The sequence below is a fragment of the Choloepus didactylus genome, chromosome 9 (assembly GCF_015220235.1).
Source record: "Choloepus didactylus isolate mChoDid1 chromosome 9, mChoDid1.pri, whole genome shotgun sequence".
Lineage (NCBI taxonomy): Eukaryota > Metazoa > Chordata > Mammalia > Pilosa > Megalonychidae > Choloepus > Choloepus didactylus.
The window spans coordinates 32,516,822-32,530,732 of NC_051315.1; the positions used below are offsets into that span (position 1 = coordinate 32,516,822).

General features: G+C 35.0%; 1 protein-coding gene across 6 annotated transcripts in view; it reads right to left on the reverse strand.

Annotated features, from left to right (window-relative positions):
- The window catches only part of ZEB2 (zinc finger E-box binding homeobox 2), a 130,429-nt gene that overhangs the window by 30,015 nt on the left and 86,503 nt on the right, over window positions 1–13,911 (reverse strand). For 3 of the 6 annotated variants that reach the window (XM_037849939.1, XM_037849935.1, XM_037849938.1), the window contains 2 exons: window positions 13,399–13,656; window positions 8,393–8,464 (listed from right to left, as the gene is read on the reverse strand). In XM_037849939.1, coding sequence (XP_037705867.1) covers window positions 8,393–8,464; window positions 13,399–13,656 — 330 coding nt within the window. The remainder of the gene's footprint in view (window positions 1–8,392; window positions 8,465–13,398; window positions 13,657–13,911) is intronic. The other 3 variants (XM_037849940.1, XM_037849941.1, XM_037849936.1) reach the window with 2 other exon arrangements.

Consider the following 13,911-nt stretch of genomic DNA (forward strand, 5'->3'; position numbering starts at 1 on the left):
ACTGCTGGTCTCTTTTCCTACTTACTTCAAAGGGTGCAACTCATATGAGGTGAGCTCCCTGAACTACCTTTAATTGAACCAAAATCTCTACCATCATTCTCCCTTCTTCTTTTAATCTAAAAAGATGAGTCTCCATCCAATGCAAAACTAGCATCTTAAACTCTCCCCTCACAACTCTGGGGAGAACCTGCTGCATCTTTTACCATATTCCTTTTATTTTTTTCAGTCTTCTCTCTTTCTTTCTTTTATATATAGGCATACACATCCTGAAGAAAATGCCCCCTCAAGTTTGCAATTTCCTTAAGACACCTCTCTTTGCATTTGAACTTACATAGCATATAATATTTCAAAATAGAACACCTTACTTCATACATAATATAGTTGTTAATAATAATAATAATGGCTAGGAACAATTGAGTATTTATTACATCATTACATTGTGCTAAATTTTTACACCCATTTATTACTCTTCTATCATTTTTTATTCACTCAATTGAATGTAAGTCCTAAATGAAAGGGACTATTCTTTGTTCATTACAACTTTCATGATGCCTAACAAAATGCCTCACACTTAGTAGGGTCTCAATAAATGATCAATGATTTGCATAGCTAATAAGGCTATAATTATGTATTTGTAAATTTTGTCTTCCTGCCATTAAGATTTTGTTTTTCATTGTCACGACAAGATTTTATGTTCCTTTAGGACAGGAACTATATCTTCTATCCCCTTTAAGTCTCTTTCTCAAGCCTCAGTTCAAATTCTGCACAATGAATATATTCTCACTGAAAGAATGTATGCAGATATCTTAATGGTTGTTAATAAGTGACAAGCATGTTGATATTTGATATAATTTGATGTTTTTCATGGCAGAAAGAATAAAAGGATCTGATTCCTGATGCTAGTTCAGTGATCAAATAAAGGAAAATTCCATTTTCGTTATCATTATACACACATTATAAATACTACTCTTCTACAATTAAAAAAGTATACTAAATAAAGATGCAATGACATAGAAAAAACTAAATTATTCCTTATTAACTTTATATTTTAACCTCAAATGTATTGCCAGAGCAGAGTGAGAGAAGAAATTTGTCCTACAACTTGTCTGTGTAGTTTTCCAGGATGTCCAGGGAACCTAATTGGCCAAGGTTCTCAAAATGACTGGTTAGTCCTTCTGTCACAAATGTATTAAATGTGTTTTTGTTTTCTAAGGAAGAAGTTAATGAGGAAGCAGTGTGAGGGAAGGGAGGAAACAGTTCAGAGTGCATTTATTTCTTAGTGAACAAAAACAGTTTAAAGCTAGCTCAGTGGTAGATGCAAAAACAACATCAATCCAAACTAACAAAAAAACCTAAAACGGTGAACATCTAGTACATGTCAGGCATTGTACTAAGTGCCTTCAAATGAATGTCATTTAGTTCCTACAATAAGATCTTGTGCATAGGGAAGCATTATTTCCCCTTTACTGATAAAGAAATCAAGGCTTATCAATTACATTCTCAAGTTCATGTATGCAGTAATTAGCAAAGAAAATGTAAATATATGTTTATTTGACTCCAGAAACTAGAACATTTCAAGACATTGCTTGCCTCTCATATGTAAAAGCATTTTTATATTATTCTTAAAATATTGGGTGCATGTTTAATGACTGACTACAATTGGAGTCTACATAGTCCTAGGACAATAATTTTCTCGCCTTATGTAAGATTAAGAACTGAGCTCTAAATCAGCCTTGCCCAGTCTCTAGATGCAAGTTGCTTTTTTTCTTCCCAGAAAAGGAAGCAAAGATTCAGGTGGTTATTATTAGCCCTTTATAACTAGAGTACTAGATTGTCTGAGTAAATATAACTTTTGCACATTCAGAGGAAAACATCAGGGGCCTATTTGGGTCTTGACATGTACGCAGAACTGCACTGATGCCAGTGATCACTGGGCACCCAAGAGAGATCCTTGTTACTACCAGAGTGTAGGCAAACTCATGTTTATAATGCTCCTCAGTTTTCCCATTGTTCTAATCTTCTTAGGAAATAATTTTTGTACACACACTTAAAAAAATTCTCATTCTGAATTTGAATGCTATTAATATCTGGAAGATGTGGGGTTCTTTGTAAAAAGGTGTTCATTTTATGAGCTAAAGCATACAATTTTCTTTCTTTTTTTAAACATTAATACTAGTGAAATTATGCAATGTAGGAAATTATTAATATAAATCACGATTGGCAATATTTTATGTTAAAAACCCATTTTGCTGTGCTGTTCATCTAAATTTGTTATAAAAAGTAGTGACACTCAATGCTGTTGTTCTTTGCTTTTGTAAGCGAATTTCAGGGCCTTAAATCCATTTTTTTTGGTCTCTGGAGAGACTGGATACAATCTCTACATATAGGGAGTGTTTTCTCCTATAATGGTCTCATTTCTCAGAGTCTGTTATTCTCCACTAAGCAAGTAGGGTGGCACTTTGAGGCAAACAGAGAATAGTCCCTTTCTTAAAGCAAACATTTTGGGGGCACTCACTAAGGTCAAAGTATATGTTATCTATTTTATCATCTCAACAATCCCGTGAAGTAGATACTGTGATACTCTACCCCCATTTTACAGCTGAAGAAATCTCTTGTCCTTGTGAAATCAACTAGGTGAAACAGGTGCATAACAATGTAAAGAAGATCAATATCGACAAGCTAAAATCAGTGGTATACAACTTAGGGCTATGGGTTCTCAGAGAAGGAGGAGTTTGATGTGGGTTCGGGTGTTCAGTGATGACCACATTAAGGAAATGGGATGTGAGCTGGCCCAGAAGAACAGAAGGGTGGGTAGAAAGCAGGTGAGAGATTAGGGTCTGAGGGATAGCATGGGCAGAGATTCAGAGGTTGGAATACATATGTTTTTTTTTTTTTGTTTTTTTTTTTAATATCGCCAAGGGATTTGGTGTTACAAGGATGGAGCACTGTCAGTACAAAATGGATGGCACTTAATACATGGCTGAGGAATGTGGGTTTTGTTCTCTGTGTACTAAGGGACAATTAAGGATTCTAAGAAGGGAACTGGGACAATGAGAAAGGGGTATAGGAAGAATGTGGTCTGACCAAATGAAGGGGGACACGAAGGCTAGAGACCAGTCAAATGTAACTGAGACTTTCTAGTTTGGGAGACTGGAATAAAGGGAGACGAAAATGTCTGGTTGGTTACTTCAGGTCAGGTGTCAAAACTATGTCAACCTGACAACATGAAATGGAAGTCCAAGTGTTGTATGTCTCTTACTCACTCCCGTATTTATTCAACAACACTTGCTGACCTAGACCGTTCCAGTATCTGTGGTGATAAAGTAACCAAAACCTACTCAGGACCTGCCCTCAAATAGCTTATAATCTAGCAGGGATAAAGAGACCTGTAAGTAACTGAGTATAATATGAGGCAGAATGAAGTAGATTCTATAAGAAGATCCTCAAAGGAAGGAGTGATTAATTCTATCTGGGAGACCCTGAGATGGCTTCCTGGTGGAGACATCCTTTAAGCTGAGCCCATAAGAACGTGTATGACGTTATTGGGTTAAGAAAGAATGAGGGGCTTTCTTATGAGTCAGAGGAGTAAAAATTGCAAATGGTCCTTCATAGCTGAAGGCATAGTTTGGAAAATGGTATTATAGGCAAGTAGGGGATGAGATCATGGAGGCCGCCATCTTGAAGGCCCACTCATTCTGAAAGCAAAGGAGAAACATTCAAGTGATTATGAAGCTGGGTGGGGACAAGTTACACTTATCCATCTGCCTTAAGTGTTTAGAAAACATCTTTGATGTTAGTGTGAAGAATGATTGAAGAAATAAAGGATTGGAAACAGGGACTCTGGTTAATAAGCTTTCATAATAGCTCAAATGAAAGATAAGGATTTAAATTAGGGTAGTGAACAAAAATGATGGAGATAAATGCAAGCAATATGCAATATAGAGTAGAGTTGATAGTACTTGATGACTAAATAGACAAAGAACATAAAAATCAAATTTGATATCAATGGCTTCTAGCAGGATCAGTTCCTCAGAGTGGTGAAAAAACTGAGGATGTTTTGGGTGACTTTATTCCCAAATCTGCCCCTAATCATTATTCACAATTGCTAAGAGATGGAAACAATCCAAATGTCCTTCAACAGATCAGTGGATAAACAAAATGTGGTATATACACATGATGGAATATTACACAGCAGTTAAAAGGAATGAGGTCATGAAACATATGACAACATGGATGAACCTTGATGACATAATGCTAAGTGAAATAAGCCAGACACAGAAAGGGAATATTGTATGTTACCACTAATGTGAACTCTGTGAAAAATGTAAAATAAATGTTTTATATTGTAGAATGTAGGGGACCTAGAGATAGACAGCAACTAGTGAAGGGGTAATGATAATATAATAAGAACAGTTAAGATATGGAGAGTAATCGTAATGATATGGGAATGCTCAGTAATGACTATGGTGTGTTAATTTTCTTGAGGTATGGTAGGAACATGTTGGAAGCAATATAGTTATTTTAGGTTATTTGTTTTTCTTATTCCTTTGTTTTGTTTTCCTTGAAATGTTTTTTGTTTTAATTTTTTGATAAATAAAGTATAAAAGAAATCTGCCACTAATTATCTTCATGTTATTTTTTATTACAGTTTCCTAAACTGTCAAAATACAGTTAAGGCATTGTTTTGTAATGCAACTTTCAATTTTAGAATTCTGTGATTCGATTCATGTAAGCCCTTCCCACTACTTCTTACAGCTTTGAACTCAGAATGTTATGCTATGAAGGAAAAGTTTTTAGGTTCTAAAAGACTACTTTATCCATTTATATTATTATATATTCTATATCTATATAGCTTAATATTACTATTTAATAGATTTGTAGAATTGAAAAGGAACCTCAGAGGTCTTTTCCCTACTTTTAGTTAGGAATGAAATTTGTGTGTTGAATATAAACAGAGAAATATAAGGGACGTTTTCCATGGCTTCCCTTGAAACTTATTCCAATGAATAGCAACTCTTTGTATCAGAAAATTGTTTAACTTGTTTAAAATGTATCAATTTCAATGTCTATTGGTTTTGCTTCCATTAGAAAAGGAAAATGCTATCTGATATTAAAGAATTCCACCTTCATTCATCAAAATATATATTTATTGAGAGCCTATTACGTTTAAGGTGCCCTTATAGACAGTGTTGTGGCTTAAGAAACATTACATGGTTTCAGTTTGCAATCTAATTTGAAAAAGACAACACATAATTACAACACACGACAGAATTTATGGCAGGGTTAGCTGAGTTATACTATTAGAATTCACTAGAGGAAGATACTACTGTAGCTTGAGAGAGCCAGAGAAGAAGATAAGCTAATAACTGGATCTTGATCAGAACTTGGGTGGAGAGAAAGAGATGGTTCATTAAGAACTAATCTCAACTAGAAAAGAGGTATTATTTCACTTCCACATGCAGTTAGCACCTAAAGGGAGAAATACAGGGATAAGAGGCAGTAAACATACGGTTGGGAAGAGAAATGTATTTATTCCCTAAGAGCAGATTTATAAACTGAGGGTCACCAGAAAATGCCTAATTACTAAGTCCAATGTGTTTGCTCAGCATTCTTCCAGTTGTAGTTACTTGAAGCTTTTGACTGAGTTGACTACTCTGCTTTTTGAAACTTTCTTTTTTTTTTTTTTAGCCTTCTAGATGTTCACCTTTTCCCCCCTTTTTGTAATCTTTTTTTCTTTGGTGAGTTTGATTTTTCTCTCTACCCACCAGGATCTCGGACCTGTTACAGTAATTGCAATAATTGCATAATCAATTGCAAATCTCATAGTCCCATGATGTTAAACACCAACTGTAGGCATGTGCAAGACTCTCAAATCGTTCTCTCTGACTGCTTGGGTTTCAATTCCCCATTTCCAATGGATTTTTCCGTATATATCCCTAACTTTTATATGAAAATTACTTATGTTGAAGGCCAGCTCAGTATGTTCTCCTCAAAATTGGATTCTTCTTAGTATATTTAGAAATAGCAAACATCACCATATTCTAAACACCCAATTATGTAATCTTGAAGCCATTTTGACTCCATTTCCCAGAGAATCAATTGGCTATAAAGAGGTTATGTTGCTAATTTCACCACTGTCACTACCCTAGGTCAAGGTTTTTATCTCTTGACACCTGGAATACTACAACTTCCAAAAATCACGATAGTACATGTCTCAAACTCCTGTCTGATGCTTTATATTCTCCACAGATGGCCTCAACTTAAATATCCAACTTTATTTGCCACGAATATCCTTCTAGGACCTGTGCTTTAACCAAATCCTTTTACTCCCTATCCACTGCACGGACACCATACCTTTCTGCCTTGGCTTACACACTCCTCTTCTGCTAGGAAGCCCTTCCTCACTCCTCTATGACATTTGAAAATATATTCAGTTGGAATCCCACCTACTTCAGAAAATCTTTTCTGAATTCCCATCCCATAAGTTCACTCCCACTTCTGGAATTATAGAACATTATGATTCCTACCATTTGTTGTATATTTGTCACATTATCATTTATTGTTTGTTACTTTATTACTATATTATTGTTATTATTATCATTATTGCTCAATACTTCACATATATTAGACTCATCTTCCAAATTAAATAGTAACCATGTCTTAAGTCTTCTTGGTCTATCTTCCACCACACATGCACATAGCAGTGAGTATATATAGAAGACACTCAATGATACTTATTGATTTATGATTAACTGAATACATCTAGACTCTAAGGAATAGTAAGTAGCATGAGAAAGGGTGATCTTAGAGCCTGGTGAAACAAAACTCTGATTTGATTTTTAAACCTTCTAAATAAGAACAATTTTTAACTTCACTTTAGACCTCTGTTTTATACAACTGCTAGTAAATTGTCAGTTCCTGGAGTGAATTTACTTTTGTGATGCTCTAAATGTTTACAAAGAGAGAAAAAATCATCAGATTTTATTTATCTGAAGTTGGACTTTAACATTTATCTTTAAATGGCACATGAAGCCATTTTTTTTACGCCATGAGATGGGATATTAGAGAAAGTACCTAATTCATGGTATGTCTTTATTTTTATGTTTTCATAAGGAATTATTTTGTTTTAATTCTATTTTCACATGGTCATAGACCTCTGCTACAAATAATATTAAAACTAGAAATATTCTGAGCAAGCAACTAGTTTAATCTGGTCATTTTACAAGTATGGAAACTGAATTCCAAATAGTATAACTGACATGTTCAAAGTCACAATCGAGCCATTGCCAGGCCCATTCTTGATTCCTAATTCTTGACTCCTAAGTTTTCTATAATCCTACAGTGTATACTTTCATCTTTGCATCTTAAATTAAGTGACATTACTCAAATAAAAGGAAAACAGCATTTTTCACTATTTCTCTTCTTTTGCACCCAAGAAAATGAATTAATGCTTCTTAAGTTATTTATTAAAGCATTCTAAATAGAAGCACAGCATGAGCAGTTTATGATGATGTGTATCAACATACAGGAGGTATGAATATCATCTTAATTATTTACATTTCTAAAATTTCATAAAGCTGTGACTTTTTTCCTTGGTGAGTTGAACAGAAATTGTCATGTGATTTTCTTGGTTTTTGTTTTGGAAGATTATTGTATACTGGGCACTATTATAATATTTGTAATGGTTGTACAGAGGATTGTTTGAAACATCAAGAATAATTAGACTGATCCAAGAAAAGAGAGAGAAACACAGTGAGTCAATGTAAGTTTGTACTGTTGATGTGAGAATGTGTGAAGATGCTGTTCAGTTTTGGGGAAAGAACATGGAATGTCACAACGCTCCCATTCTATAGCAGAAATAGAGTAAAACAAAACACTACTTACTACCTTCCCACTGTAATTTTTCAGCTTCATTAAAAAGGAATGAAATTGTCAATTGCTTTCCATAAAACTTCTGCCTGGGAAACACTACTTTTACAATATAGCATTTTACAATATAAATTATACCATATCATTTGAATTCTCAATAACTGATCTCAAGTCGTGACTAGAAGAAGCATATCATATTTTAATTTTAAAAATTCTTTATGCCGTCTCTTAAGGTAAAAATTACTACTAGAAGTTTTCCCAACTCACACTCTGAAAGGATCCATTTTTACAGCTCAGTTTTCTTGACCTTCAGAAGCAAATTAGGGCTATAAGAATGAAAGAAATATTTGCTGAATAAAATACCAAATGAAGAGAGGTGTGATCTGAAACAAAACAAGAGACGTGTAAGGTCTGAATTGCTAAGTCTTGGAGATACAAATGGATGGGCAGGGTTTCTCTCCCTGACTCACTAAATCCACGTGACACAGGAAAATTGGATCTTAGGGCTGTAAACATCACTTACCTGTACCATTGTTAACTGTTGTCTGGATGGTGGCTTCTGGCCCCAGAGTGTCATAGTCTTCCTTCATTTCTTCTATGGGGGAAAATTATCTTTAGGCATTTGAAAATTGTAGAAAGGCTTACTATACTAAGCATGCCAACCACAGGAACAAGGAAGATTCTTTCAAAGGAAACAGAAAAGGCTTGTTGTAAACCTCTAAACAATAGCTTTGTTCAGGCAATTGAATGAATCCAATAGTGCTAGCTGCACAAGAACTTATTTACTTTAAGCATTACTGCAAGCTGTGAAAAACAGAGGTGCTTATTTGGGGCAAATGAAGGGCTTTTCTTCTGGTGGCAGTTCTAGTGACAAACGGGGGAAGATATTATTTTTTCAATAAGAGTCAAAAACAACTAAGTATTTGTACTTATGAGGAGGCATGCTAGCTGCTAGGCCTCTGGTAACTCTGGATGCTTAGTGGCAACTCAGAATTTTGTATTTATTGTCATTCTATTATGGTTCTAATCTATGCAAACACATGTATTTTTAAATCTAATTCTACATATCAAAATTTGGAGTGCCCCATTTATTGAACAAGCATCCCAGAGGTATTGAAAATGAATGTTCTCTGTTTCATATAAGCTTCCAAAACATATCTTCCTTATTCCTTTCCCTACTACTCCATAAATATCCTTTCCTCCTTATCATTTATGACCAAATAGATCATCATAGTTATTTTCTGAGGAAAAATATGCATATATAACAGCAGCACAATGTTCTGATGAAGATGAATATATGTAACACTTGAAGTAGAAGATTCACGAATTTTGGAGGTCATTTTCAAAAATTGCAATGTTTTAAAGTAAGAAAAAGTTTTAAAAATGGGGGAACCCTTGACTCTTCTGCCTACTAAATTGTGGAGTGTGTGAGAGGGCAGAGCAGGACAGCTGACAGTTAAAATTCTTCCAATTAAATACACTAAACATGTACTTTGAAAAATTGTATTTTTATAATAATTTTAATGAGAACCAAACATGAGCCTAGATGCCTCTCTCTCTCTCCTCTCTCTCTCTCTCCTTTCAGTGATAGTCATTTTACTTCAAACAAGAGAAACTTTATAAATAGGACTCTAAATTCCCGAATTATCTTGATCATTCTTTGTTTATCCCATTCTAGTCATAATTATTTGATAGAAGAACACGTTCTAGCAATTGTCACAGCAAAGTTAAATTGCATATATTTTAAAATTTGGGGTTTTTACAAGCAGTATTCTGCAGCACATCTATTTATGGCATCAGACCTGAAAAAGTCGAGGACCTTTTAAGTTAAAATGTACAGGCATAAATAAATGCTAATTTAATGCTACTGCACACAACATTCAGATAAGGTGAATACTTTTTTTTAACTGTACAATCATTTGAATTCATTCCTGGCCCTGGACTGCTGCCTTGTTTAAGGAATATCTTCATGGGGACTTTTTGCATAAAACACTCAAAATTTTAATATATAGCATTACAGTATGTCAATTGTAATAATTGATCTGTTGAAAGGGTCCCAACTAAAAGTTTTATCAGCCTCTGCAAGGAATTAAATTAAGGTATTTCTGAGAAGTTCAGGCCTAGATATAAATATAGCCTTTGTGTCTTTCTTCCTCGCTCATCTCATGTGATTTCTGGTGGCCAAGAGTCACAAGCATCATAAGTTTTCCATCTGAGAGCACATCAAGTCACTGAGGGGAAAACAGTTAACAGCATTTTTTTTTTTTTTTTTTTTTTTTGCATAATAGTGGTAATGTTCAGGATTTCTGCTGCACTTCCTTCCTCATTGTCATTTTCTTATGAAAAAGTAAAGAGAAGTTACAGTCGGTGGTTGTTTCCCAAATTAATAAATGCTGGGTATACAAATGTGTAGTCGGCACTTTGTGTATTTTGCATTCTACAGTACTGCTTTAGCCATCACCCTCTTTTACCAAAGATTGCACAACTGATAACCTTCAGAGACATCAGACGAGATGGTGCCATTTTCACCTAGAATGTACTTTGCTTCAATTTATGAGCATCAACCTTTTTCTCTTTCTAATATCAAGCTCAATTTCTCAAATGAGATGCTAAGCCTTTTCAGGTGTGCATGCATATTTAAGTTTCAAGTGAACCCATATTCAGAAGGACATAAAAATACATAGTTTAGGATTATCTCCTCTAATTTAATGGCAATCCTGGCTGTCTTTCTGCCTCATGTTAAACCTTAAACATTTTCCCAGACATCTCTGACTCAGCATACTGTGTCTAAAACCACATAGTATATTTATTTTTAAAACACTTGTAAACGTTTGTATTTTCCAGCCACCCTTGGGATGAAGGTTTGTGAAAATCAGGAGCACTTTCTTCCCTAAGATGAAGAATCCTTGAATAAGCAGAAAGAGGCCAAGATGCAGGTGATTTATTTAAGTCTGAGTCAATGATAATGATGTCATGGTTTCCAGCACACTGTGTCCACCCATTGTAGGACGAAAGAATGTCAAGGACAATTCCAAACACAAAACTTTGATTGTGCTGGAACCGGAAAGGCACAGTTAGAACTCCACTGCGCTCTTCAGTTCAAAACCTGCATCCTGCAGACAAACTACAGAAAGCATGGGAGAAAGAGCAAAGGAGAGAGGGCTTATCTCAGAGTAAAGCTATGTGCTGAGGTACCACGGTAGACAGCCAGGCACCAGGGATAAAACACTACTAAATAAAACTGCACCAGAATTAGAATTATTGTCTATAGTGTGTGTTTTGAACAATAAATAAGAAACATATTTTATCAGAAGAAAAATGTGTTATCTGAGAGTCAGGATAAACAATGAGTAGCTTTTTAAGACCAATTTCTTTTCATTAGACATCAAGGCACCACATCAGAGCACTTTTAGAACAATAAAAAAAAAAGAACAATAAATCATTACTAATCATTAGAACTAGACAGGTAATAGCCGGGTAACTTTCTTGGTCCAAATAGCCAAATGAGATTAGGGATTTACATTTTATTTAATTATTGTGACTCCAGAATGCTAGTTTATTTACCATAAAGGTAAGAGCAAAGAACAGCCTGTTCATTTGTATCCCGGGCACCATTAACCACAGGTGATAACAGGGACTGCAGTGCATTCATATGGATATTATTGTATATTAAAACATTTAGAATTATGACCCATGACCAACACAAAAAGCTGCCATGATCACACACTACTACAGCTTGACATTGCTCTTTTGGCTGTTTTTCAAATCTTTATCTCAATTTTTTTAAATTAAACTTTTTTTTTTTGGAAGTTTGGAGCTGTACATTTGTTATATCATTATTAATTATTCCTTTAAGGGTGAAAATTCTAGTAATTGGTCCTTACCCTTGATTTCTAGATATTAAAATTTAAAGCATCAGAACATTCATTCTTATAGCCCTGCATATCTAGTTCATTAACAAATATGAATAGCTAACACCAGCTCATTTAAATAGTATGTCTTACATGAGTTCTCGCCACACTCTGTTTCTGTCACACTGCTCCCAAGAATCATTGGCTCTTATTATACATGTAAATGGCTATCATAAAAATAAAAATTTCATTTAAGATTGTTAATGACTTCTGCAGCAGTCAGACTTCCTTTAATGATCATCCTCTGCCCCTAATTAAACGTATTTATCTTTCAAGCATCTTTGGCTGAGTTCTCCCTCATAGTTGAAAATCTAAAACCTTAAGTCTTAATGGATATAACGATAAATGTTTATGTGTGGGATTGCTGAGATTCGAGAAACCTTCACAGAAAGCAAAATTGGAAACAGAAAGAGTACAAAACTTGGCACAGAATGTCAGGAAAACAAGAAACAAATACTCTACATTCAAACTGCCATTGGTCTTTTTCCTTTTTTTTTTTTTTTTCCACATTTAATTTTCTTTAGTGGTGGAAGTGCTTTTATTATCCTCCATTCAGTATACCAAGCAATTACTCTGCCTTTGCTCAGTGTTTTATAGTCTGTGGTATCACAATAGTATATAGGTAGACTCTCCTGCTTACTTGGTCCCCTTCCTACCCACTTCACCTCTTTATAAAAATGCTATTGTTATATATATTATAAAGAGAAAAAAACAAGGTGGGGTAAAGAATGATATCTCTCAGTGGGTTCCAGGAATAGAGATCAAGTAGGCATGAGGGTCTGAATTACAGAGGACTTTGTGTTATTTTCAAATCTTGCAGGCCACTTGACCAAGTAAAGATGAGTGGAGAGAGTTTATTCCAGTATGGCTAATTCTCTTCTATTTTGTTATAATCATTTCATACTTTAGTGATGTTCCATCATAAGTGAATTTTAGACTAAGACATTTACAATTTCACAGTGGCATCTGAAGTTTCAATTTGAACATAATTTGCCTTATTTTTATTATAGCTGGCCTACAACCATTTTAATTCCCTTGAGATTCCCACCAAACAGCAGGAATCATTATCAAATACTTAGCTGTTAAATAATAAGAAAGCTACCTGACCAGGTAAAAGTGTGAAATCGAATTCACACTTAACAAAAGGGAATGATTAGATGGTTGAATTACAGTAGGAGGTGTCAGACAGACACTGAACCTACATTAAACTGACATTTATTTGGTTTGAAATGCTACTTAATTTCCACCCAAAACTTTAAAATACATATTTCTTGTGAGTTTTTATGTTTGCTTCCATTTTCTGTCATGAAAGTGTGGTCTTGATCATGCTATACAAGCTGTACACTGTAAATGTGGTGCAAATGCCTCATGTCATGGGTTTAAAATGTAGTTCATATTCAACTTGTCTCAAAACCAACATATAATCCCTTCCTTAGATGTAAGTGCTGTAATGTGATAACATTACTGTCACTTCATAATCTGTCACCAGCTTTGGCATCTCTATTCTGAAAGGGCAATGGGAGGAAATATTATAATTATTTGGTTGCAGGCGCGCCATGAGGTAGTAAAGATTAGTTTCAGATGGCACAGGAGGGGGCAGGTAGCGCCAGCCACTTACCTGGACCATCTATAGAGGCTTGTAGAATCTCACTGCTGTGCCAGGGATGTTCCACTCCACCCTCCCTTATCTCATCTTCCTCCTCTTCTCTTGGCAGCAGAGCTTGGCTCACGTGTGGGGAGGACTCGTGGTTGGGCACGCTGGCTGGACTCGTCTCCTGGTCCAGAGGGTTAGCGATCCCATCATCCTCAGCAATGTGCAGCTTGTCCTCCTCATCGGTTTCTGAACCCGTGTCCACTACATTGTCATAGTTCACCACTGCAGAGAAGGCACACAACACATGCTCTCTAAACACTCTGTTGAAAAATATCACTCACCCCTAACCATTTAGTTAAATTGGGAAAGACTTAATATTTTCATAACTTAATTACTCAACCATGTCAGGAAAATATAATTAACAACTTTCATATGTCAGCATTTTTATTCTTATTCAATTATAGCTGTATTCTCTTTGTGATTTTAAATAGTGTTTTACTAAAAAAAAAAGGGCATTCTTGAAAAGGTGATGGAAGC